Source organism: Garra rufa, chromosome 3, assembly GCF_049309525.1.
Source record: "Garra rufa chromosome 3, GarRuf1.0, whole genome shotgun sequence".
In the NCBI taxonomy this organism is placed as follows: domain Eukaryota; kingdom Metazoa; phylum Chordata; class Actinopteri; order Cypriniformes; family Cyprinidae; genus Garra; species Garra rufa.
This window is the reverse complement of record NC_133363.1, coordinates 33,848,502-33,874,847: the sequence shown is the minus strand read 5'-3', so window position 1 is coordinate 33,874,847 and position 26,346 is coordinate 33,848,502. Positions and strand designations below refer to the sequence as shown.

The window sequence follows — 26,346 nt, the reverse complement described above, 5'->3', positions numbered from 1 at the left end:
ACACACACACACACACACACACACACACACACACACACACACACACACACACACACACACACACACAAAAGAAGCATGCAGATTAATAGCAAAGTCCCATAACAGAATTTGAATGCCTAATCACCAGGATTTAGTGTAAATGGCGTTTAAAATAAAATATAAAATAAAAATATCCACTAAGAATATGTCAAATTTATTAACTGTTTGCTAGGATTGTCGAAACGTCCAATTTAAATTTCATCAGATAATTTGATCAGACTTAATTATTAAATATTATGAGCTCACCAAAACATGACACAACTAGTCACACTAACTAGTAATTAGAAAACATTAAAATATTGCATTTGACATGCATAGTAGAGAATACAAGCTACAGTCTGATAAACATTTCACTCTGGCACTCTGACCTGCTAATTATTGTGAAATAATTACTGGGTTCACTCATTTGGAACAAAGGTTAAAAACAAACTGAAAAGTGTTTTGGTGAAATTGATGAGAGGATACATTTTTAATGATTGTTTGTTTAATTGATGACAAGTTCGCATCACTGTAGCTGAGAGTTTTAAGAAAATCTGAAGAAAATATTTAATATAGACTGACATAGAAAACACCCAACCTTTTTCAGCAGATTCACAACATTTAAACACCTAGAGACATGGCAGTTACACCAAGAAGGAGAAGAAATAGTTCATGATTATTAAAAATCACTGTATATGAAGTATGGGTGGGTAATCTTGCTGTGAGTTGATGAACAGGTTTTGAGAGAAGGTAATCTGGTTAGGGGTGACCTGGTGGCTCTGCAGTTTTATGTAGTCAGTACTGGATAATCCACATAGGGCATGATAATGTAGGTCGCCATCTGCTGCGTTTACTGACACAATAACAAGAGGGCACTGTTATACAGTATTTCAGTGCTTCAGAATTTCAATTGCATCTCATTCCAGAGAATGACTTTAACTATGTTGTCAGTCATTTCAAGACTTGTAACGCACACATTAGCACTTTTATGATTAAACAATGTAGCTTGTCATTGTAAACAAACGACACATGGTATTTGCAAATTTTATTTTTATTTTTTCAGTACATATGGAATTTTAAGAAATCAGTCTTTTAACATGAATTACTATTTGACTACAAATATATACAGTACCATTTAAAAGTTTGTTGTCAGCAAGATTTATTTTGTAAGTAGGCCTATACATTAAATTGATCAAAAATTACAGTAAAGACTTTTACACTGTTGATTTCTATTTTTCCAAAGAATTTAAGTTATTTTTAATTTAATACTGACTTGATTAAGATATTTCACATAAAAGACATTTACATAGTCCACAAAAGAGTATAATAGTTGAATTTATAAAAATTACCCTGTTCAAAAGTTTTCATACACTTGATTCTTAATACTGTGTTGTTACCTTTTTTCTTTTTTTTTTAAGTGATAGTTGTTCACAAGTCCATTCTTTGTCCTAAACAGTTAAACTGCCCGCTGTTCTTCAGAAATATCGTTCAGGTCCAAAAAATTATTTGGTTTTACAGCACTTTGTGTATTTGAACCCTTTCCAACAATGACTGTATGATTTTTAGATCCATATGCAACTATTACAGAAGGTTGAAACATTTACTGATGATTCAGAGGGAAAACAATGCATTAAGAACCAGGGGTGTAAACTTTTAAACAGAATAAAGATGTATATATTTTTCTTATTTTGAAGCATTTGAACCTTTTAATAGTTGCATATGAGTCCCTCAGTTGTCCTCAGTGTGAAAAGATGGATCTCAAAACCATACAGTCATTGTTGGAAAGAGTCTGAATACAAAACCCCCCGAAAAAAACAAAAAACAAAGAATTTGTGGGACCTGAAGGAGAACAGCATGCAGTTTAACTGTTCAGCTATCACAAAAAAAAAAAAAAAAAACACTGGATCATTCAGGTAACAACACAGTTTTAAGAATCAAGTGTATGTAAACTTTTAAACAGGGTAATTTTGATAAATGACTATACTATACTATAAGTAAACATCTTTTATGTAAAATATCTTATTCAGATCAGTACTAAATAAAAAATAACATGCATTTTGTATGATCCCTCTTATTTTGGTAAACTAATTAACATTTAGCAGATTCTTCAAGGTGTATGTAAACTTTTGACCTCAACTGTATTAGAATAGAAAACTGTTACTTTTAATTGTAACAACATTTAACATCTAATATTATTTTATTGTATTTCTGACAAAAAATGCAGCCTTAGTAAGGAAGAAACTTCTTTCAAAAACATTAAAAATCTTTCCAACCTCAAACTTTTGAACTGTAGTATATATACACACATCATAGTTTAATGTCTTTACTTAAACTAATTCTGCTTCTACAACCACCACAATGCATTCATGCATTGCAAATATGCATTTCAATACATATTTTGATTATTGCTTTCAAATAGATTAATCGCAAAATAAAAGTTTGTATTTACATAATGTGTATACTGCGTGTATTTATATGTATACATATATATATATATATATATATATATATACATACATATACACACACATACATGTACAGATTTAGGAAATATATGTCATATATATTTATGTTTATGTATATATACAGTCTAGATGCGATTAATCGATTTGACAGCTCTAATTTTGATATTCTTTGTAACCTGGGTCTTCATGGTAATTCTAATATGGATTATGCTAAGTGATCATCTACGAGAAAAACAGTTTTTCCAGAAAAAGAAAAAAAATCAACTAAAATCTCATGGTAAAACTCTATCATCATACAACCATATGCACCATATTAAAACTCCATATTAATACTGGTTGCACTATAGCGTGGACACTCTAGTTCTAGTAGTAAATAAATATAATACTATATTTATGTTACAATGCTATGTTTACCAAGATGGATAATCTGCAAGTGAATGGTGTGAATGCATCGTATTTGTTGAGTAATGGATTCCCACAGGGTAAATTTAGCTCCTTGTGAGACTTTGGTTCATTTATGTCAAGAATAGAGATATGCGGCTTCTCAGACAGCTGTACATGTCTATGATGAGCATGATGAGTAAGCCCGGACCACCAAGGCTGCAAATGAGAAGCTTTTGAGAAGCTGAACTGCCATGCAGTTTCAATATGGTTTGATATATTAAAAAGTCTGAATTTCTACCATAACAATGAGATGTTCCTGTTTAGTAAACTGCACACACAAGCTTGCCCATTCAGGTGATCTTAAAAGAAACACAGGCTAAGAACAAGCAATAACAAGGTATTCTTTTAGCTTGTTCTCTGTTTCTCCAAGTTGATTCTGCGTGCAGGTGTAGGATCAAAAAGGCAAAGGTTGAAGGTCATCAGTGAGGGTGGATCATGACATTGCCCTCATCAGATAGGGGGAGCTGAGCCACCTGACGCACAGTGGAGATCTTCCTCACTGCCTTCTTAAGCATCACCTTAAAATCTTTTGATTCATGTCTGTAAGACAGAAAAACAAAGAAGAAACATCAGCCTTAGTTTATCTAGGATATCAACAAATGACATGACATATTTTTCCAAAAATTTAAAAAACTAAGAAATGGAGAAAGTATTTTTTTAGGAATACATTGATATCACTTTCATTTAACTGTTAAACATAATTTCCATTGGTTTAAAATACGTTTACATTATGTCACTTGGGAAAGCAAAACTTGTGAATGTATATATAGTTTGTTTTGGTCTATGTTAAGACATGATACATGAAACACTGAGAGCAAACAAGACATTCAGAGCATGACAGAACACACAAACAGAAACATAACAGCATGCCAAACATAGCCAACGGTCCATTTTGTAAAGCCGGCTATCCATATCTGAGGAGTGCCATCCAATCTGAAAGGAGAGAGCTTTTATAACCACTATCTTAGGCAAGTCACACATCTTCAAGACCAAAAATATCTACGAGGTTGTACAAAGTTACCATAAATTATGACATCACCAAATCACGCGCACACACACTTTGTTTAAAAGTTTACTTTGGTAAAAAGACTATTACATTAAAGTAAATTTACCAGTAAAAGCCTGAATGTATAAAAGTATAAACATACAATTGCAGTAATGAACATAAATAAATAAAATTCCTAGAAAGATAAAACAGTAGGATAATGTGGTATCATCTGCGAAACATTACTTGAAAGTAGAAGAACTGAGTCTTGTTTATGGTTGGAGAATGAAAGCCAACCAAAATGGGAAAAAATTGGCAACAGCTTCCCACACTGACTCTTTAGCCCCGTCCTGTCGTCCTCCCCACCTCCCCCAACTCTCTGTGCCACATTGAGTAATGTTATACATTCTCCATGCATAACATTACCTCAGTTTTTCTTCTTTGCAAGCTGTGCTTCTGCTTTCCGCTTCTTGTATGCGGCTATCTCCTCCATCTGCAAGCCATGAGCCATTTGCCTGAAAAATACATTGGAGAAGATAAACACAAGACACACACTGCAGGACACAGGCCACCGAAAGGCCTCCCCTTACCCTGACTTGAGTACGGGCGGCACGGGGAGTGGTTTAGTGAAGCCATCTCTCCCTATCAGCCAGTAGGTTTCTTCTATTCCTTTGCCCTGTGAAGTTGAGAGGATGAGAGGAAATACTCGCTTTATTCCTGTTTTCTGCTTATGCATATTAAAGTCTATTATAGAGTCAATTGGATAAATTATGCAGCTATAATTTTGTGGATATATTGGTATGGATGTTAGAGTGTGGAATCACGAATCTCACCACTGCGTATTCCAGTGGAACTTTGCTGGAATCTAATGGGAAAAGTTTGGTACTACACCCAAACAAAGTACAAATCTTAATGTTTAAGCATATAATAATATTCTAGGGAATTGTGTGCTTCTAATTTTACAGCAACAGTTTTGACAGGACCCTTTTCAATTCTAACATGACAGTGCCTTTGTGTATAAGGCGAGGTTCAAAAAGAAATGATTGATTCAGTCACTGTGGAAGAAGTCCTAATCTCAGTTGAACTCCTCTGGTGTGACTTTAAATGCAGACCTTGAGCCAAAACCCAAAAACCACCACCAAACACCAATGACTTGTACATACACTATGGACAAAAGTATTTAAGTATAAAAGGACACCCCCTTCTTTAGAACAGAAAAGGACACTTCCAAAACTGTGGCAACAAAGATGGAAATTCATGTATTTATAAATTGTATTTCCATCTGTGTTGCAACCATTTTGGAAGTGTCAAAAATACCCATAGTTACAAGTCATTGTAACATTGGTGATGAGTTTTTGGCTCAAAGTCGGCATTTAAAGTCACTCCAGAGATGTTCAGCTGGGATTAGAACTTTGCTTTCTGCAAACCAGTCAAGTTCTTCCACACTAACTGAATCAATCATTTCTTTTTGAACCTTGCCTTATACACAGAGGCATTGTCATGTTAAAATTAGGGCTGGGAAACGATTAATCGCGATTAATCGCATCCAAAATAAAAGTTTATGATTGCATACTGTATGTGTGTGTACTGTGTGTATATATAATGTATGTATAAATACACACACAAACATGTATATTAAAGAAAACTGAAAATAAAAATTAAATTAAAATAAATAAAATATTTATAATTCTATATATAATCTAAATTAAATACAAATATAACTATCCACACATATAAGTATTTTTTAAAGGCTTTACATGTATGTGTGTGTATTTATATATACATAATAAATATACACAGTAAACACACATTTAGTATGTTAACATAAACTTTTATTTTGGATGCGATTAATCGTGATTAATCGTGTCCCAGCCCTAGTTAAAATAGAAAAGGGTCCTGTCAAAGCTGTTGCTATCAAATTAGAACACAGTCCCCTAAAATATTATTATATGCTTAAATATTAGGCTTTGTACCTACTTGTACCCAAACCTGTTCATTAGAATGGGGTGTCCCAATTCTTTTGGCAATATAGTGTATCAACCTCAAATTTAGAACACAACTTGTTTAGATGTACAGCTTTGATTTTCTATCAAATTTTGAGTTCAAGATGTTTTATAACATATATATATATATTCTATAAAAAATTGTGCATAAATTATTTTCATAAACTTAAACCTTTTACAACATTTTTAACTTTAACAATAATCTGCCAAGGCTCTTCTTTAAAATGAGACCAAACTTAAGTCTCCCATTTTAAGTACTCCCATGCTTAAAATTGAAGTTTCTCCGCGTCACCCTAGCGCCATTTTAGATCGTTTCATTTTGGGGTGGAGTATCCCTTTAACTAACTGACCATAACATTATGAAAAGTAGTGTATAAACAAGAAGTTGTGAGATAAATCATATGAAATCTTTGCTTTTTCCTACAGATGATCTCAGATGAACTCACCTTAAGTTCTGTTCTGGCTCTCAGCTCTACTTTGTATCCCAATTTCAGGTCCATCAGGATCTTCACCATACTGGAATGGACATGGATTCTGTATGCTGTAAACACAAATTTTCAGTGTCTCACTTTTAAATATTAGCAGATTGAACACTCCACTTTTTTTGGAAATAGGCTCATTCTCCAACTCCCCCCAAGTTAATAAGTTGAGTTTTACCGTTTTGAAATCCATTCAGCCGTTCTCCTGTTCTGGCAATATCACTTTTAGCATAGCTTAGCATAGATCATTGAATCCTATTAGACCAATTGCATCGCATTCAAAAATAACCAATGAGTTTCGATATTTGTCCTATTCAAAACTTGACTCTTCAGTAGTTATATCGTGTACTAAGACCAACGGAAAATGTAAAGATGCGATTTATTAGGCTGGTAAGATTAGGAACTATACTCCCATTCCAGTGTAATAGTCAAGGAAGTTTGCTGCCGTAATATGGACACAGCAGGCGCAGTAATATCACGCAGCGCCTAAAATTAGTTCCCAGCTAGGTAACTTCCAACGAGGAACCCTCCCTGTGCATGCAGTTGGTCACGTTGTGCTGCGTGATATTACTGCGCCTGCTGCGTCCATATTACGTACAATTGTACAATTAATGACAGTCACTGAATTTCATTGATTACAGATGTTAATCATTTTTTGTCGCTGTAAAACATACAATGTGAAACTAAGTGTCAAATTCTTACGCAATCCTGTAGACTCCATCCTGGAAGCAGTAGTGACCGTGTCCCCAAACAGGCAGTACCGTGGCATGGTCAAACCCACCACACCAGCCACACAGGGACCTAATAAGAAAGCATACATAATGTAAAAAAAGTTCTTCCGTTTTTTACATTTATTCTTAAACCAAATGGGATGGATCAGCCTGACCTGTGTGAAGTCCTATTCGGATACGGACTGGTACATCAGGCATATGTCTCATTTTGAAAGTGCCAACAGCACTCAGGATGTCCAGGGACATGTTTGCAATCTCAGCTGTGTGTCGGTTCCCATTGGGCATGGGGACACCTGATGCCACCATGTAAGCATCTCCTATGGTCTCCACCTGTAGACAATGAAGACAAAAGACATTTTTTAGTAACGGAAAGATTATGATACTTACAATTAAATTGTGAAACAAACACATTTGTGACCCTGGACCACGAAAAAAAGACTTAAGTAGCACAGTTATATTTGTAGCAATAGCCAACAATACATTGTATGGGCCAAAAATAGCCTTTTTTCTTTAATGCCATTAATCATTAGAATATTAAGTAAAGATCATGTTCCATAAAGATATTTTGTAAATTTCCTACTGTAGATATAGCAAAACTAAATTTCATTTGGACAACTTTAAAGGCAACTTTCTCAATATTTAGATTTTTGTTTTTCCCTCAGATTTTTAAATAGTTGTATCTCAGCCAAATATTGTCCTACCTTAACAAACCATACACCAATGGAAAGCTTTCAGATGATGTATAAAACTCACGTTTGCTTTTACAACAATTACAAACAATAAAAGAAAGTTTTTTAATAAATGTTATGTTACCATCATTTTTGTAGCGTTACCTTATAGACGTCATGACTGCCGATTACAGCATCAAATGTTGTGTAAAGGTCATTGAGGAGGTCGACCACCTCTATGGGCTCACTGTTGGCTGAGATTGTGGTGAAGCCAACAATATCACTGAAATAAAGACTGACACTGTCAAAATACTCTGGTTCAACTGTAGTTCCCAGCTTCAGAGCCTCTGCCACTGACCTAAAGAGGATGAACAAAAACAAAAAGACAGTTTAAAAATGTACATATCATTTTCAAGTTTTCATATTTCGGATAGCTTGATTTAACTTTTAAACATTTACTTATATGAGTGAATGAAAGTGGTTCCCTGTTTATTACTCTGAATTTCACATCAGTGCATTGTGTGGTGATAAAGTCATTTCTATGACTGTGTATCTGTCACTTACGGGGGCAACATCTGTGTGAGGAGTTTCTCAGTCTTTTGTTTCTCTATTTCCAACTCCTCTGTCCTTTCCCTGATCAACTCCTCCAGGTTGGAGGAATATTGCTCAAGCATTCGCAACATGGAGTCTATGATGTTGGTCTTTTTCCCCTTATTAACATTCTTGAACTGTATAGAGAATAAGAAGGAGACAGAGAATGGCAGAGAATATAAGAATGGAATCTTTAAAATCAGACTGATTTCATGCAATTTGTCTCCCTTGCTTGATTATTCACAGACCTTTACTTTTTGTTTCTTCTCATTTTTTTTATCAGTGATGTTCATTCATAATGTAATTTTTTTAAATGTTTATTTAGTTAATTATTGCATTATTTTAGCATTATGTTTGTTTTCCTGATGTAGTATTGACCATGTTTTCTGAACACGAAGTCTGATTAATCGTGGGGCTATTTTTCTTATTATTATTATTACACTGGTTATCAGTACATTTTATGGAAAAAAGCAAATTTTAGGAGTTTAAAGGGATAGTTCACCCAAAAATGAAAATCACCCCATGATTTACTAACCCTCAATCCATTCTACAAGACGAATATAGACAAATGTTGTGGCTCTTCCAAGATTTATAATGGCAGTGAATGGTGATTTAGATTTTAAAGTCCAGTAAAGTGCATCCATCCATCATAGAAAGTACTTCACACAGCTCCGGGGGGTTAATAATGGCCTTCTGAAGTAAATCAATGTGTTTGTGTAAGAAAAATATCCATATTTAAAATTTTATAAACCATAATCTCTAGTTTCTGCTTACTGTCGTATGCACGTTCATGAGAGAGTGGCGATAATGACGTAGGACGTAGGCGTACCATAAGCTCTGGTGAGAAGTGATGAACAAAACCCCAGAGCAATCATGATTTAGAAGTACAAAATGAGGATTTGTAAAGAAAGATGTCAGAGGATTTCGATATAAGCCACGAGGGACTGGTTTTCCTTTGCTTGAAACAAAGCTTCTCACCAGAGATTATGCTATGCCTATGTCCCGCGTCATCCGCTGGAACACCACTCTCTTGTGGTGCATGTATGACAGTTAGCAGAAGGTATGGTTTATAAAGTTTTAAATATGGATATCTTTTTCACATAAATGCATCAATGTGGAGCACTTTTTATGATGGATGGATGCAGTTTATTGGACTTCAAAACCTCAACAGCCATTCACTGCCACTGTAATGCTTGGAAGAGCCAGGACATTTTTTAATATAACTCCAACACTATTCGTCTGAAAGAAGAACGAATTAAAATTAAATATCTTTAAGTACAGTCGAGCCTGAAATGATTCATACCCTTGGCAAATTCTGAATTAAAGTTACTTTTATTCAACCAGCATTTTTTTTTTTTTTATTAGAAATGACATAGACGTCTCCCAGAAGATAATAAGACGATGTACAAGAGGCATCATTGTGAAAAAAAATTATTACTATTCTTTTATTTACATTTGAACAAAAAGTGGCGTGTCCAAAATTATTCATACCCTTCTCAATAATCAATAGAAAAGCCTTTACTGGCTATTACAGCAATTGGATTTAAGTCAGGACTCTGGCTGGGCCACAGCTAACCATTTCTTCACCACTTTTGTGTTTTGGGTCGTTGTCGTGCTCAAATGTCCACTGGTGCCCAAGGCCAAGTTTCTCTGCAGACTGCCTGATGTTGTTGTTGAGAATTTTGATGTATTGCTCCTTTTTCATGGTGCCGTTTACTGTGATTAGGTTCCCTGGTCCACCAGCTGAAAAACACCCACAAAACATTAAATTCCCACCACCATGTTTGACAGTGGGGATGGTGTTCTTAGGGTTGAAGGCTTCTCCTTTTTTATGCCAAATGAAGGCTACATCATTGTGGTCAAACAATTAAATTTTAGTTTCATCTGACCATAAAACAGAAGACCAGAAGTCTTCTTCTTTGTCCAGATGAGCATTTGCAAAGGCCAAGCGGGCTTTTGTGTGCCTTATCTGGAGAAGTGGTGTCCTCCTTGGTCTGCGTCCGTAGAACCCAGCGGTGTGCAGTGTCCGTTGGACTGTCTGCCTTGAGATGTTGCCACCAGCAGAGCCCAGATTCATCAGGATGGCCTTGGTGGTGATCCTTGGATTCTTTTTTACCTCTCTCACTATCCTCCTGGCCAGCACAGGTGTCACTTTTGGCTTCCAACCACGTCCTCTGAGATTTTTCACAGTGCGGAACGTTTTGTATTTTTTAATAATACTTTGCACTGTAGCCACTGGAACTTCAAAACATTTAGATATGGTCTTATAACCCTTTCCTGACTTGTGAGCAGCCACAATGCGCAGCCGCAGGTCCTCAGTGAGCTCCTTTGTCTTAGCCATAACTGTCCACAAAACAACAGCTGAGAGCTTCTGTTTTTCACCTGTTGAGTTGATTAAAACAGCTGTTCCCAATGAATCAGGGTAATTAGGATGCTTTAGAACAGCTTGGACTATTTGGAATGGTATAGAACTTTGGATTTTCCCATAGACTGTGACAGTTTGCAAAGGGTATGAATAATTTGGACATGCCACTTTTTGTTTAAATGTAAATAAAAGCTGAGAAATATTTTTTTCCACAATGATGCCTTTTGTACATCATCTTATTATCTTTCGGGAGAAGACTGTGTCATTCCTGGTCAAAAAAAACTTGCTGGTTGACTAAAAGTAACTTTAAATCAGAATTTGCCAGGGGTATGAATAATTTCGGGCTTGACAGTACATCCATATATTATTTCACTTAATTACATGAATGGCCCATAATACTAGAAAAAATATCTCAGGATTTTTAGACTGAATTTCTGGCAACCACAGTAATCCGGTTTAGCAGTGTTGCCGATGTTCACCTGGTCAAAGATTTCCTCAAATGTGGGTCTCTTCTCTGGCTGTTCATTCCAGCACTGCTTCATAAGCTGAATACACTCCATGGGAGCGTGATCCGGGGACACAATGGGGCGACACATTGGAGGAGGCCTCCGGACCTTCTGGACAATTTCTATATGATCCAGATGTATTCAAATTTAGACATGGTAAAATTACTGCAATAACATGTCAACACAACAATCTACCAATATAGACAGTATAACAACTACAGTATAGATCAGGAGCCAAAGAAAAGTTCAGAAAAAAAAACATTTTTGAAACAACCTTCACAAGAGTTCTCCAGCATGCAGAAGGGAGGTCCTCGCATGACCACCTCTTGCATGATGATTGAGAAACTGTACACATCACCAGGGTGACTGCCATGCAGACCAGGGTACGGCCCTCTCAGTATCTCAGGTGCGGTCCACAGAAGGGCTATGGGGGTTACAAATACTTTAACATCCTTTGAAGGAGATAAACAACAAGAAAGGTCTCACAATAAATCTTACTTTCAGCTGGAGGTTCATCATAAGGAAATCTTTGAGCTTCCAACACCTCGTTGTAGCCATAGTCTGTGATCTTGAGCACAAAACGCCCATCAACCACACAGTTCCTGGATTTCAGCCTTCCATGACAGACGTTCCTGTGGTGAAGGTATTTCATACCCTGCATGCCAGTCAGAAACACAGATAAGCTTACATGTGATGTAACTGCAAATGCATTTATGTGACAATAAGACCAATTACTTACTATATTTTAATGCTCTTAAATTGAACTTTAAATTCAACCAATCACATTCCTAATAATAGCACCTTGATGAGGTCTAAAATGAGAGAGGACTTGAACATCCAGTCCAGTTTGACGTCATCATTGAGCAACAGATCTTCCAAGCTGCCTCGCGAACAGTACTCTGTTACTATGGCAAACACTCCACAGTCGTGGAAGAAGCCGAGGAAGGGGTTAACGTTTTCATGCCTCATATCTTTCATCTGGAATATCAAGAGAAATTGTATGACTAATTGTATGATAAATGAAATAATAATCAACAACAACAAAGAACATACAAACAGAATGTCCTACAAACAGAATGAGCAGTACACTTCAATTTTTTTCTATGTAAAAATAAGTGACAAAACGAACCAGCTCAAACACATCACTGGTATGAGGTGTGATGTTCCGGAAATTTCCATATGGAAGCCTTTTGAGCCATGCCCAATCTCCCTGTAAAATGAGAAACATTTAGGTAAATGAATATTTTAGATAAACAACTGATATAACATAATTTTTGTATGAAGTTTACTTGTTAGTTAAGGTTTCTTGCACTCTATAATTGTCACAGCTCTGTCTGTCTTGTCATTGGTTTTGCCCATTTGTCTTCCCCCCGTTGATCTGTCATTTGGTTTAGCCCTTCGTCATTGTGATTCCCTGCACCTGTCCTTGTAATTATTAGTCATCTGTGTCACCTGTGTTTATTGATTAGTCTGTCTTTAAAAGTCTGTCTTTGATTTCAGTTCCCTGTCGGTCCTTTTGTGATATAGATGTGTGTGAATGTTCCTGCCTTGTTCCAGCCTTGTTCCACTCGGAGATTTATATTAAATATATTTGTACTTTGTAAATATTGTCTATCGTCTCGTCTTATCCTGCATGCACCCCTGACATAAGGACCGACCAAGTACAGTTTACCCGGCACCTCTCCCTGCGTTTATTTTCCGTTTTTTTTGTATCAGTGTTTTATTTTTTTTCCTCATGGATGACCCTGCTGTTTTCATCATCCTCCTGAAGCAGGGGAACCGCTCTCTCGAGGACCACATCAGAGACTTTCTGTTCCTCGTGCCATCTACTCATTACCCGGACAGCTGCTTGTGCACGTTCTTCCGCAATGGATTACATGAAAACATCAAGACGCAGCTGTCCGGGGAGGGTCCTCGAGAGAGCCTTGCCGGATACATCGAGTGGGTGCTGGCGTCCAGTGGATCTTCCTGGACTGTCGGCTTCGTCGAGGAGGACGTCAGCCCCACTCACGACCCAGAGAGCAGCCAATCATCGCCCCGACATGCAGAGCGGGAACCCGAGCGCACCGCGGATGAGGGACTAGAGCCGCGAGCGACAGAGCCAGAGCCCTCTCCGGCTGACCAGGTGCGTGAGCCGGATTCTACATCTGTGACAGTGGATTGCGACGTGGAGCAAGTGAGGGAAATGGAGAGCCCTGCCCACTGCAACTCCGCTGGGGGTGAGATGGAACACTCTGGGGACCTGATCGACTTCTTTTCCGAAGTCGAGGATACAATATCATATGACTTAATAGACTTTTTCTCTGAGCCACTGACCTGCATAGACTTCCCTCCCACCCGCCCTCGTCTGTCTGAATCTGCCTGGTCCCCGCTGGTTCCGCCCAGCCGTCCTGAGTCCCCGCTGGTTCCGCCCAGCCGTCCTGAATCCCCGCTGGTTCCGCCCAGCCGCCCAAAGTCTCCCAGGTCATCAGTCAGTCCCCTTGCTCACCCTCAGCCCACCATCTCTGCAGTGGGCTCGCCGCAGGGATGCCAGCTTACATCGGTGGCATGGCTGGAGGATTCCTCAGCTCTGCCTCCAGCCTACGAGTCCAGATCTCCACCTCGGCCCTCCGACCCTGCGGCTCCACCACGGCTCTCGACGCCCTCCTCTCCACCGTCGCCCGTCGGCCCACCAGCTCCACCGGGCTCCATCGTCCCTCCGGCTCCGCCTTGGTCAGTCGTCGACCATCCGCCGCCTCGGGACTCCACTCCTCTGGCTTCGCCTCGTCCCTCTGTCCCTCCGGCTCTGTCAGGCTCCTCCTTCCCGTCAGCGTCGCCTTCGTCCTCTGTCGCTCCGGCTCCGCCGCGGACCTCTGGATCTCCGCCTCCGCCTCGGCCGCCAGAGCCTCCTGTTCCGCCTTGGCCCTCCGGATCCGCGGTGTCGCCCTGGATCTTCGGCTCTCCATCTCCGCTTCGGGTTCCTCTGCCAGCTGCTCTGCCTCTGTCGGTCGGCCCCACGGAGTCGGCGGTCCTTCCTCCACCATGGCTCCTCCCTCCGTCGGCTCCTCCGTGGGCCGTCATCCTGGCTGCGATCTGGGTCCTGCTCTCCTGCTTCAGGTCCCTCCTGTTTCCTCCCTGGCTCCTCCCACCGTCGTCGCCCCCTTGGACTGTCTTTTTTGTTACCTGGACTTTTGTTCTGGTCCTCCTCCGGGGGTTGCGTCCTCCGCCGGAGCCCCCTCCCTCATTGACTCTGGTTTCCTGGTTTTCCGCCCCTCTCGTTTTTTCGTTTTTTCCACGGCGCGAGGACGCGCCTTTCCGGAGGGGGGCGTAATGTCACAGCTCTGTCTGTCTTGTCATTGGTTTTGCCCATTTGTCTTCCCCCCGTTGATCTGTCATTTGGTTTAGCCCTTCGTCATTGTGATTCCCTGCACCTGTCCTTGTAATTATTAGTCATCTGTGTCACCTGTGTTTATTGATTAGTCTGTCTTTAAAAGTCTGTCTTTGATTTCAGTTCCCTGTCGGTCCTTTTGTGATATAGATGTGTGTGAATGTTCCTGCCTTGTTCCAGCCTTGTTCCACTCGGAGATTTATATTAAATATATTTGTACTTTGTAAATATTGTCTATCGTCTCGTCTTATCCTGCATGCACCCCTGACAATAATCTAGTTTTATAGTCATAATATACTTTTACATGACACCATCCTATGGAGGCCTGTTTCTGCCACTGAATAAAAAAATTAAAAAAGTTAATTGTGACTCTTTAACTCAGTTTATTTTTTCGCAATTGTGATTTTGTCTCGCAATTCTAAAGAAAAAAAGTCAGAATTTTGAGTTATATCACGCAATTCTCACTTTATAACTCGCATTTGTGAGTTATATTATGCAATTCTGAGAAAAAAAGTCAGAATTGCAGGTTTTTATTTTATTTGCAAATTCTGATTTTATTTCTTACAATTGAGTTTGTCATGTAATTCTGAGAAAAAAGTCAGAATTGTGAGTTTATATCACATAATTCTGAGAAAAAAGTCAGAATTACAAGTTTTCATCTCACAATTCTGACTTTATTTCTCACAAATGTGATTTTTTCACAATTCCGAGGAAAAAAAAGTCAGAATTTAGATTTTATATCACGCAATTCTGACTTTATAACTCGCAAATGTGAGAAAAAAAGTCTCAATTGCAAGTTTTTATCTTGCAATTCTGACATTATTCCTTGCAATTCAGAGTTTATATTTCACAATTCTAAGAAAAATGTTAGAGTTGCAAGTTTGTATCATGCACTTCTGAGAAAAAAGTCAAAATTGTCAGATAAAAGTCGCAATAAATGTTTTAAAAATGTTTTATTCAGTGGCGGAAACGGGCTTCAATACCATCCCTTTGGTCCCTACAATAAAAAAAAATGTTTTTAATACTTTGCTATTAAGATTTCTACATCTCAAATGCTCACCAAAGGTTACAAATACAGGAAATATTATTACAATTTAACTGGTTTCTGTTTGAATATATTTTAAAATGTAATTTTTTCCTGTGATGGCAAAGCTGAATTTTCAACAGTCATACTCCAGTCTTCAGTGTTACGTGATCCTTCAGAAATCATTCTAATATGACGATTTGATCTTTTGAATGATAGTGTAGTTTACACTGTTGTTGGGCTGAAATTGCATTGATATGCAAATGTGGGATTCATTTGAAAATTTCTAATCCTGAGTTATATTTGCAACTTCATTTTCATAAATAGTTTAAGTGGACCATTGAGGGATTTTTTTTGGTTGTGAATGTTAAATCAGTAGTTTATTCTGAAGAATGTTTTTGAATAAAATTTTTCATAACATAAATTGTTAAATTCAATTAGTCATATTTTACATAACCTACTGAGTGTTTTTTTTTTTTACCTCATAAATGGCAACATTGGAATTTTCGTAGGTGGCTGGCGACTGAATAGACAATGGAGACTTGAGGCTTCGCTCTGAAATGCTCAGTCTCGAGCCACTGGCCTTGCTGTCATCCAAGCTCAGCTTCTGTTTTTAAGATACAAGCATTAATAAATAGAGTATGTAAATGTTTGTTTGTGTGCACCTGTGCTTGTGTTACTGACCTTATTGCTCAGAGATGGGTTGATGAATGTGACATCATTTAAAGTCAGTAAAATCTTGTTCGGACCCCGCACCATTCGGATCTTATTAATTTTACGCCTATACAAAACATTCAGAAATATTTACTGTAAAGAAACTTTCTGTAGTAGCTACCCACTCTGAACAACATTAAAAGTTACAATAAAAATAGATTATAATTTGATGAATACCTGATGCAGTAAGAACAGCCAATCAAGAAGAAGATGAACAGAAAACCAGACAGGAAGATAAAAATCATGTGTAAAAGATTCACACCTGTAACGCAGAAGGTGATTGTTACATAAGACATAAAATGCATGCATGTCAATTTAAGCGAAAACTAAAAAATCACGTCCACACAAACTCACCTCCACGGCAGATAATCCCATGTGTAAACCAGCAGCTGGAATCAGTTTTTGGTGGCCCAGCTGGGGGGAAATGGATCTGCCGTCCTAGAAAACGCACCATATCTATCTGCATCTCAATATGGTATGTAGGTTGCAACTCCGAAGAAAAGCCATCTGTGTCTAGCACCACATAGTCCGGCGTGCCATAGTCAGAAGCATTTGCTTGTAGGCTATAACCTCTGAATAGCAGGTTTCGGGCATTCTGGGCGATGTTCCCCCCAGACATCCACTGACCTGAAGTCCTAACATTTTGCACTGCTTGAGCCATAAATACGATGGAGGAATAGATGGTGCCAAACAGTGGGGAAACCTGTAGGAGATGTGAAAGTTTCACATTAGCTACAAATTAGCTTACAGTGCCTTGCAAAAGTATTCATACCCCTTAATTTTATTTCATGTTTTGTTATGTTGTTGCCTTATGTTAAACTGTTTTAAATTACTTTTATCCAGTTGAGTCACCTTCTACATCAATATACACTATATACACCATAATAGCAAAGCAAAAAACAGGTTTTTAACATCTTGGCAAGTTGATTAAAAATTAAAAACCTAAATGATTCCATTGCATAAGTATTCATACCCTTATCTGGGACAGTTGAAATTTCGCTCTGGGGTATTCATATCGCTTGAAAGAAGTGGAAGAAGTCTGTAACAACCACAATTTTTCCTAGAGCTGGCCTCCTGGCCAAATTTGACTGATGGTCACTCTAGTTGAGTTTCATGATCATACATGCAGATGGGAAAAACTTACAGAAGGACAAACATCACTGCAACACTCCACAGATCTGGGCTTTATGGTGATGTGGCAAGACTCAATCCTCTCCTCAGCGAAGACACATGAACTTGGAATTTGCGAAAAAGCACCTAAATGACCCTCAGACTGTGAGAAACAAGATTCTCTGGTCTGATGGACCTCACTTCCAAGCATTATGTTTGAAGGAAACCAGGCACTGCTCATCACCTGCAGAGTACCATCTTAAAAGTAAAGTGTGCTGGTAGCCTCATGCTGTGGGGCTGTTTTTCAGTGGCATAAACTGAGGGACTCGGCAGAGTAGAGAAGAAGCTCAATGCATCAAAATATTGAGAAAACACAGTCCAGAGCATTCAGAACCTCAGACTGAGCAGAAGATTCACCTTCCAACAGGACAATGACCATAAGCACACAGCAAGAGTGGCTTATAGACAACTCTGTGAATGTCCTTGAGTGGTCCAGCCAGAGCCTGGGCTTGAACCCAATCAAACATTTCTGAAAAAAACTGAAAATGTCTGCCAGACCCAATCCAAGCTGACAGAGCTTGAGAGGTAAAGAGGTGAGGTCAAGAATGGCAGATAATTGCCAAATGTTGATGTGCATCATACCCAAAAAGACTTGAGGTTGTAAAGGTGCTTCAGCTAAGTACTGAGTTAAGTGTATGAATACTTATGAAATGTTCTTATTTCAGTTTTTTTATTTTCAATACATTTATGAAGTTGTGACAATTCAGTTTTTGCTTTGTCATTATGGAGCATGGAGTGTAGATTCATACAGGGAAAAAAAGTTATTTAAAACAGTTTAACATAAGGCATCAAGATAAATAAAAAAAGATAGTTCTAAAAACATTTAAAACCCAATGTACACTATTGCAGTACCTGCTGTGATTTAATGTGCCTGGGAAGTTCTCCTTGCTCCTGGGCCTTTTCAAAAGCTTGATAGAAAGACTGTTCCTTTGGAGACTCAATAGTGATGGTGAGCACAGCATCGTAAGCTCGTAAGAGCTTGCTGTTATGGCGCAGGGCAGGCTGGGTTATGTGATGGTAGGGCAGACTGTAAAAGAGAGTATCATAAGATAAAAACACCAACGAGCCGTCTGTCATCCGCATGTCATAAGCCGTCTCCAACAGCAACTTCTGGGTTCCTCCACCAATCAACACCGAGTGCATAACAAGGATGACCACTGCAAAGAAAAAGTATTGAAAATATGAGAGGATAGGTAGAAAGAACAGTGGTGAAATAGGAAATCTCACAGTGACAAATGAGCAATCATTTGCAATATCTTATTGTATATTGTTTTAATGGATTATATTTAATACAGTAGGATCCAACTGTCTGCGATGACACTTTATATTTAATAAACAAAAACTTTTATGATTTATATCACATAAATAGAATGAAAATAAAACTTGTATGGCTTAATATAACATAAATGATGTCTCTTACTTTAATATATGTAGTAGAAAACCCATGAAAGATTTATGTTATTTAAAAATCCACATCATTTAATTCATATTTTGGACTATGGGGGGCGCCATTATTTCTATATAAAATGGTTGCACTCTGTGAGTTCCTGGCGCTACTTGATGCTATTTTTAACTCGAAATACACAACTCGGATAATAAAATACTAATATGATGACCACAGCTACTGAAAAAGCTAGGTGGCGATTAATATAAGCATTGGCTTAAACCAAATGCTGTACCATCGATTTTCCCCACAAGGAGTCTAAATGCCCCAGGATATCGAGTGAAATCCACGTTGAGAAACTCCTTCAGTGGCTGCAGCAGTATGACAAGCGTGGGCAAGTTTACACCCTGCCAAGATTGCATCTAGCGTTTCTTGTCTCTGCTGTTTGTAAGCTTTTTCAGTAGCTGTGGTCTACTACAAGCCTCAAAGGCATCAGGGCTAAAGTGGAGAGAACAAAGACGCAGGTCTTTAGGAAGTTTTATCCACCTACAGGCATCTTCCTATTCTTTTCTTCTCATCTTATCGCTTGGAAAGCAGTGAAGATTTACCTTGCTTTTCTTGTTGCCCTTCAACTGAAAATTACAACCAAATGCCACACAACGTAATCAAAAATACTGGCGCCCCACATAGTCCAAAATATGTATAAAACAATGTGGATTCTTTAAGTAATTATTTTAGGAGTTTTCTACTACATATTTTGGTAAGATACCTAATTTACGTTATATTAAGCCACAAACCCTGCTGAAAAAAACAGCATATGCTGGTTAGGTATGTTTTGGTGCCGGGATGCTGGTTTATGCCGGTCCTTTGCTGGTATTTTTTAATACTAATTTTATACTATATTTTAACCAACACACTTTTCAACAGCAGTGTAAAAGCTGAGTATCAGTATCAGAACAAAGTACTGTAGTAAACTCATTTGGAGTGTAAATTATGGAATAATATGGAACTAATATGTCGCAATAATAAATCTTACAATATAACATGAGAGCATATCAATTATGACTACATCATATGATTTTTAAACTCACAGCGGAGATCTGCCACTTTCTTGACTTTGGCCAGGGTCTTCCGCACACTGGTGTGGTCATTTCGAACTGATGCCACAATGCTAACAGGCATTCCATGACTCCGCAAGGCATTGGCCAGCTTTATACCCGCCTCCAACCAGACATCCTCAGCTGATGTAATGATGCCCACATGTGCCCAGCGAAAGTGGTGCATGAAGCGTAGCAGCACAATGGAGGGTAGGGGCATGGTGCGGGCAAATGTAGGATGACTACGGGGATCATTCATCTCATGTTCAATACAAGACCAGGAAAACACCGCTTTATTCCAACTCTTTCCCAGCAGAGAGGCAGCCTCACAGTAGCCTGGGTTCACTGGACCAATAAACCCAGAAGCCCGTGTGTAGAAACCAAGAAAGCGGGTGAAAGCCTGGGACGTCTTACAGTCCTCCTCCAGGATGACATAATCAAATGTGATGCCCTGTGAGAGGTAGGGATCCCTGTTGATGTGATCCACAGCTAACCGTGCAGCCACAGCGGGCTGGGCTTTATTAAAGAGGGGGTCACATGACCAAGGCCCCACCACCCCAACCCTTATGGTGGCAGCAGAAGTGGCAGGGAAAAGGCACAAAAGGCTTACTGTAGACAACAGTAGCCAGAGACACAAATAGGTATGATCATTTGAGAAATTTGTGCTTTGATGAAGGGTCTGGAGTTCTCTGGTGGTCCATCCTGGATGTAAGCTGTGAAAGGCACTGGATGGCCGTCGCATTGCAAGGTAACAGGTCAGCCACACAGCTGGTGGGTTGGCACACAGTGGAGTATCTTCTAAGTCACATGAGAGATGACTTTACTGTCAATCAGGTCACCAGTCACAGCAAACTAAGAAAAAAATGAACATGTGTAAACCAATAGCACTGATACAGTTGAAGTCAAAAGTTTACATACACATTGCAGAATCTGCTAAATGTTAATTATTTTACCAAAATAAGAGGGATCATACAAAATGCATGTTATTTTTTAATACTGACCTGAGTAAGATATTTCATATAAAATAAGTTTACATATTAGTCCACAAGAGAAAATAATAGTTGAATTTATAAAAATTACCCTGTTCAAAAGTTTACATACACTTGATTCTTAATACTGTGTTGTTACCTGAATGATCCACAGCTGTGTTTTTTTTTTTTTTTAACTGCCCACTGTTCTTCAGAGAAGTCCTTCAGGTCCCACAGATTATTTGGGTTTTCAGAATTTTTGTGTATTTGAACCATTTCCAACAATGACTGTATGATTTTGAGATCCATCTTTTCACACTGAGGACAACTGAGAGACTCATATGCAACTATTAAAGAAGGTTCAAACACTCACTGATGCTTTAGAACAGGGGTCCCCAAACTTTTTTTCTGAGTGGGCCACATCATTTTCTTTTCTTTAATGGAGGGCCAGGTCGGTTTATAAAATAAAATTCCATGGGCCGGACTGACTACTATTATTATTATTATTTTATTATGATTTTACCTGTATTTATTATACTTTTTAATGCTAGAATAGTTTATTATTTCTTATGTACCAGACAGACAAATTATCATTTCTTTTCAAAAGATATACAGGTGCTTCTCAGTAAATTAGAATTTCATGGAAAAGTTCATTTATTTCATTTATTCTCAACATAATATAATGACATGCCAATCAGCTAATCAACTCAAAACAACTGCAAAGGTTTCCTGAACCGTCAAAATGGTCTCTCAGTTTGGTTCACTAGGCTACACAATCATGGGGAAGACTGCTGATCTGACAGTTGTCCAGAAGACACAAACATTGATTGCCAAAGAAGCCGGCTGTTCACAGAGTGCTGCATCCAAGCATGTTAACAGTAAGTTGAGTTGAAGAAAAAAGTGTGGAAGAAAAAGTTGCACAACCAACCGAGAAAAACTTTGGGTAACTGGGAGATGAGTGAAGTTTTGCTTTTGCACTTGTCCCACAAGCAGTGCTAGTTTCACCTCAAATGCTATTGAGTCATTTTGTCATCGCTCTGATTTTTCTAGCTGGATCGCGCATCACCTGTTCAATCGCGATGACACATTACGTTGAATGTACCATTCTGTTAGTGAATTTAACAAATAATTATACCTATGTTAATAACTAAGGGAAATTTTTGTTTGAAAGCCAACCTTTATTATCAAATACTGACATGATATAAGTAAAACATATTTAAAATTACATTTTCAAAATATGTCTCTGGCATTGTTCAGAGGGCCGGTCCAAATGCGGGGGCGGGCCGCATTCGGCCCCCGGGCCTTAGTTTGGGGACCCCTGCTTTAGAAGCATTAAGAGCCAGGGGTGTAAACATTTGAACGGAATAAGAATGTGTAAATTTTTCCTATTTTGCCTAAAAATCATATTTTTGTTATTTAGTGTAATTTATCCTGATCTTCACTTTCAAAAAGGCTCTTAATGTATCGATTTTTTCCTTCTGAAGCATCAGTGAGCGTTTGAACCTTCTGTAATAGTTGCATAACCTTCCGTAAGACTACCTCAGTTGTCCTCAGTGTGACAAGATGGATCACAAAATCATACAGTCATTATTGGAAAGGGTTCAAATACACATGGGACCTGAAGGACTTTTCTGAAGAACAGCGGGCAATTTAACTGTTCAGGACAAACAAGGGACTCATGAACAACTATCTAATCACTAAAAAAAAAAAAAAAAAAAAAAAAAAACACAGCTGTGGATAATTCAGGTGTATGTAAACTTTTGAACAGGGTCATTTTTATAAATTCAACTATTAACTATTCAACTATTATTTTCTCTTGTGGGCTACATGTCAACATCTTTTATGTGAAATATCTTATTCAGGTCAGTACTAAATGAAAAACAATGTGCATTTTGTATGATCCCTCTTATTTCTGTAAAATAATTAACAATTTGCAGATTCTGCAAGGTGTATGTAAACGTTTGATTTCAACTGTAGATCTGTTTGCTGAAATTATTATCAGCTGATATCTAGAACGATATGCAGTAAAAATGCTTTCAGAACAGCAACAATACAGAAATCAAGAAGGATTTAATCTATACATGTGTGCTGGTTATTAATGGTGTAAGACTGGGAGTGAGAGGATTGCTGAAATCCTGTTAAGAGTATAATTCAATAATGCTTAGACTAGCCACTTTAACTTTATCAAAACAAAACATTTAAGACATTTAGACTATTGTCTTGTTAACCCAAAAACAGATCAATCTGCAAAACAATCATTACTGTATGTCCTTTACTGTATTGGATATCAATATGACAATATGAAACTTAAGGGACTTTAAATGTGCTACTGCTTAACGTTATTGTGATCATCACAGCTAAAAGATAGAAATAAGTATCTTTAAGTAAACTAATTTAATTATTTTGAAGGTAACATGACAGTACTGTAATCAACAATAATAATTATATACAATTGCAACAACTTTTGAAGTTATTGTTGTCAGTTTTAAAAACTGCAGTTACCAGTTAATGACACTATAATTAACTAACTACTTAACCACTGGATCCGACTTACCGACTTTTAACTGCTGAAGTAACACCTGATTGCTCATTTCCATAACTTGTCTTCGTCAGAACAAATCCTCTCCATGAAACATTGTAACCATGTATAAAAATCAATTATTTCTTGTTTCTTGCAAATCTGTTATAAAATAAATCCAAATATGAGCAGCAAGTTCGATCACAGCCTATCCAGAACTGAGTTATAGTTATAATCTTCTCATCTTCTGTGCACCACGCCACTGCTGACCTCAATGAATGACCTGAAGATTATATCAATCCAATTTTCAGTCTGTGTGATAGACACATTGTAGTGTTGTGCATGGTCTTCCAAATATGACAGTTGCTGGTAATTGTTGCTAAAAAAAATAATACTGTTATCATTTCACAAAGAGTTTACATAATACTTCTGAAAAACAAAAAAGATAAAGGAAGAAGAACTGCAAGAGCACTTACTATATATAGGGGGCAGTGGAATCCAATGAGTATGTTTACTCAACCGTATCCTGGTGGATATTATAATTTTGGCCTGGAGCTCTGTGAGATTATTTGGTGCCGTGGTCTGTTATATATTTTTTTTCCACAGACACCTAATTCTGGTAAAGCTAGCTAAGTTTTTTTTTTTAACAAAAGTGACAAAGTTTTGCGGTTTACTTTCATAATCTGCTCCATCTGTTCCCACCACCCTTTTGTTTTCCTCCCTGCAATACTACACAAATACTTTCCCTTGCCAGATAATTGCTTTCTTATGCAGTGAGTAGACAAAATTAATTCCCGACCAATCAGAATGTTGTAGTAAAGCCTTGTCTGAAAAACTTTCCAAGTGTGTTCAGTCAAAGCTCGTGGTAGATTTTCACATCCATAATTCTCATAATTCGCCCTCGAGACTTGACCTGGCGTCACTGCGGTTATCTAGACTCTAGATTCTAGAGGATATTTCATTGAGGGAGGGGCACATAGAAATGTGTCACTCGCATGTCAACGGTAATGAATATGGAAAGACTGCTTGTGCATGTGCAGATCTTGCTCACAACATTCCCTCACTGCCATCCAAACCTTCCGTCATCAGTCATTCAAACCGCGTTTACGCGCATTGTTTACTTACACAAACTACTAGAAACCTAGAATTTAAAAAAGAGAACAGCGACACTGTATGCTTTAGAGTTAGAAGTTAGAAGACAAGTAAATTTGCAAGTATTGATACACTCAAATTTAACAGTCCAGATGACAATAATTAATAATATTGTGGAAAGGATGACCTCTGGTGACAAACTGGAGAAGTTGCAGGTCTACATGTGGTATTTATACGGACACACTCACAATTCAAGTTATTTTGATTTGGTCTATTTATATATCTAACTGCCTTCCAGAATAACAAATAAAACCCATATAACTATTTATACCTTAGATTAATAATGAATGGAAACTTTAAGTCATTACAGACTTAGATTGTAGGCTGGTTATGATGGGGCTTATGTAACACTTTGATGCCACATATAGCTTAGAAGAAAAACAGATGAAGTTAAATTATTTGCTATTAATCTTTTCTGTTGTAGTTGTAGGAGACGAAAACACTGTCCAGTGATCCAGTTCTGTTTTAGTTATATGTGTTTATATAAATGAATTTATAATATTATGTATTTGTATGTGTATGTGAAATTGAAGAATATGTTGCAAAAGGCTAATTATTTGACCAAAATATGAGGGATCGTACAAAATGCATGTTATTTTTTATTTTGTACTGACCTGAATAAGATATTTCACAAAAAATACATTTACAAGAGAAAATAATAGTTGAATTCATAAAAATTACCCTATTCAAAAGTTGATTCTTAATACTGTGTTGTTACCTGCACAGCTGTGTAATTTCTTCAGGTCTCACAAATTCATTGGCTTTTCGGAAAAAAAATATCATTAAAGATAATAAAATCTTCATTCTGTTCAAAAGTTTTCACCCCTGGCCATTAATGCATCGTTTTTTCCTTCTGAAGCATCAGTAAGTGTTTGAACCTTCTGTAATAGTTGCATTTGAGTCCCTCAGTTGTTCTCAGTGTGAAAAAAACTGTGAAAAGAGCAGCAGTGTTTTATAAGTCGTAAAATTCAAACTAGTAACACAAAAAAAGATGATGACAGTATTTTCCAGTTAAAGCAAAGACTGAGGAATGGACAGAACAAATGTAGACTGAGGGTTTTGTGCCACCTCAGCTTGATCTATAATTCTGTCTAACAAAAATGTGTTCTAAGAATATTTTGCTAACATTCCCATTAAGTTATAAAAACATTATTTCTGACACTTAACTTTTGAATGTTCTCTGAAAGTTCCGAAACAAGTAGCACAAAAAACAAACTTTAAAAAAAAAAAAAAAAAACATTGCATGAGTGATTTATGATAATGGTTTGTGCTAACATTCTGAGAACATTATTAAAGATCAGATAAGCCTAAATGAGCATTGTATTAATCTTACTGAAAGAAAGTTTGTTCATAACTTTGCCAGAATGTTAGTCAAAGTTCTATAAATGTGCTGGGATGCCACTGCACCACAGGAAAGCTGCTAAATACCATAATAGACCAAAATGATTGCAAAACTGAATCGCCACCTCTTTGACAAGTCTCTACGAACTCTGCATTAAGTTTCACAAGACTGCTGGGCTGATATTTGGAGACTATTATTATTCAAAGCCAACATGCGGTGAAACATAACCTATAACCTGCCAAGCAAACTGAATAAAATCCAGATCCCTGGGAAATGTGAAAAAATAATGTGGTCTGCATCCAGATGGTTTAAGTTTGAACAAAGACAGCTGTTAAACATGGTGGGTGATCCGTAA

General features: G+C 37.7%; 1 protein-coding gene across 2 annotated transcripts; it reads right to left on the bottom strand.

Moving 5' to 3' along the window:
• Positions 1 to 1,053: 1,053 nt before the first annotated feature.
• gc2 (guanylyl cyclase 2) lies at positions 1,054 to 23,710 on the bottom strand. 2 transcript variants are annotated; one of them, XM_073835981.1, is made up of 20 exons: positions 23,534 to 23,710; positions 20,006 to 20,863; positions 18,383 to 18,687; positions 16,715 to 17,063; positions 16,538 to 16,622; positions 16,331 to 16,427; positions 16,128 to 16,253; positions 12,385 to 12,465; positions 12,057 to 12,233; positions 11,754 to 11,910; positions 11,530 to 11,679; positions 11,229 to 11,377; positions 8,358 to 8,521; positions 7,959 to 8,151; positions 7,281 to 7,455; positions 7,097 to 7,195; positions 6,362 to 6,456; positions 4,503 to 4,588; positions 4,339 to 4,427; positions 3,331 to 3,467 (listed from the first exon to the last, which is right to left on the bottom strand). In XM_073835981.1, exons 2-19 carry the CDS (start codon positions 20,751 to 20,753, stop codon positions 4,340 to 4,342), a joined length of 3,324 nt encoding a protein of 1,107 aa, XP_073692082.1. In that variant the 5' UTR covers positions 20,754 to 20,863; positions 23,534 to 23,710; the 3' UTR covers positions 3,331 to 3,467; position 4,339. The 2 variants fall into 2 exon arrangements, with proteins under 2 accessions (XP_073692081.1, XP_073692082.1); XM_073835980.1 differs by lacking the exon at positions 4,339 to 4,427 and having other exon boundaries at positions 1,054 to 3,467.
• Positions 23,711 to 26,346: the final 2,636 nt, after the last annotated feature.

Coding starts and splice junctions, on each gene's coding strand:
- gc2 (XM_073835980.1), bottom strand. CDS start 20,753: ATGCGACGGCCATCCAGTGCCTTTCACAGCTTACATCCAGGATGGACC. Junction 11,378..11,529: donor GCTGGAGAACTCTTGTGAAG/GTTGTTTCAAAA, acceptor TGGATCATATAG/AAATTGTCCAGAAGGTCCGG. Junction 4,589..6,361: donor GAGCCAGAACAGAACTTAAG/GTGAGTTCATCT, acceptor TCAACTTCACAG/GGCAAAGGAATAGAAGAAAC.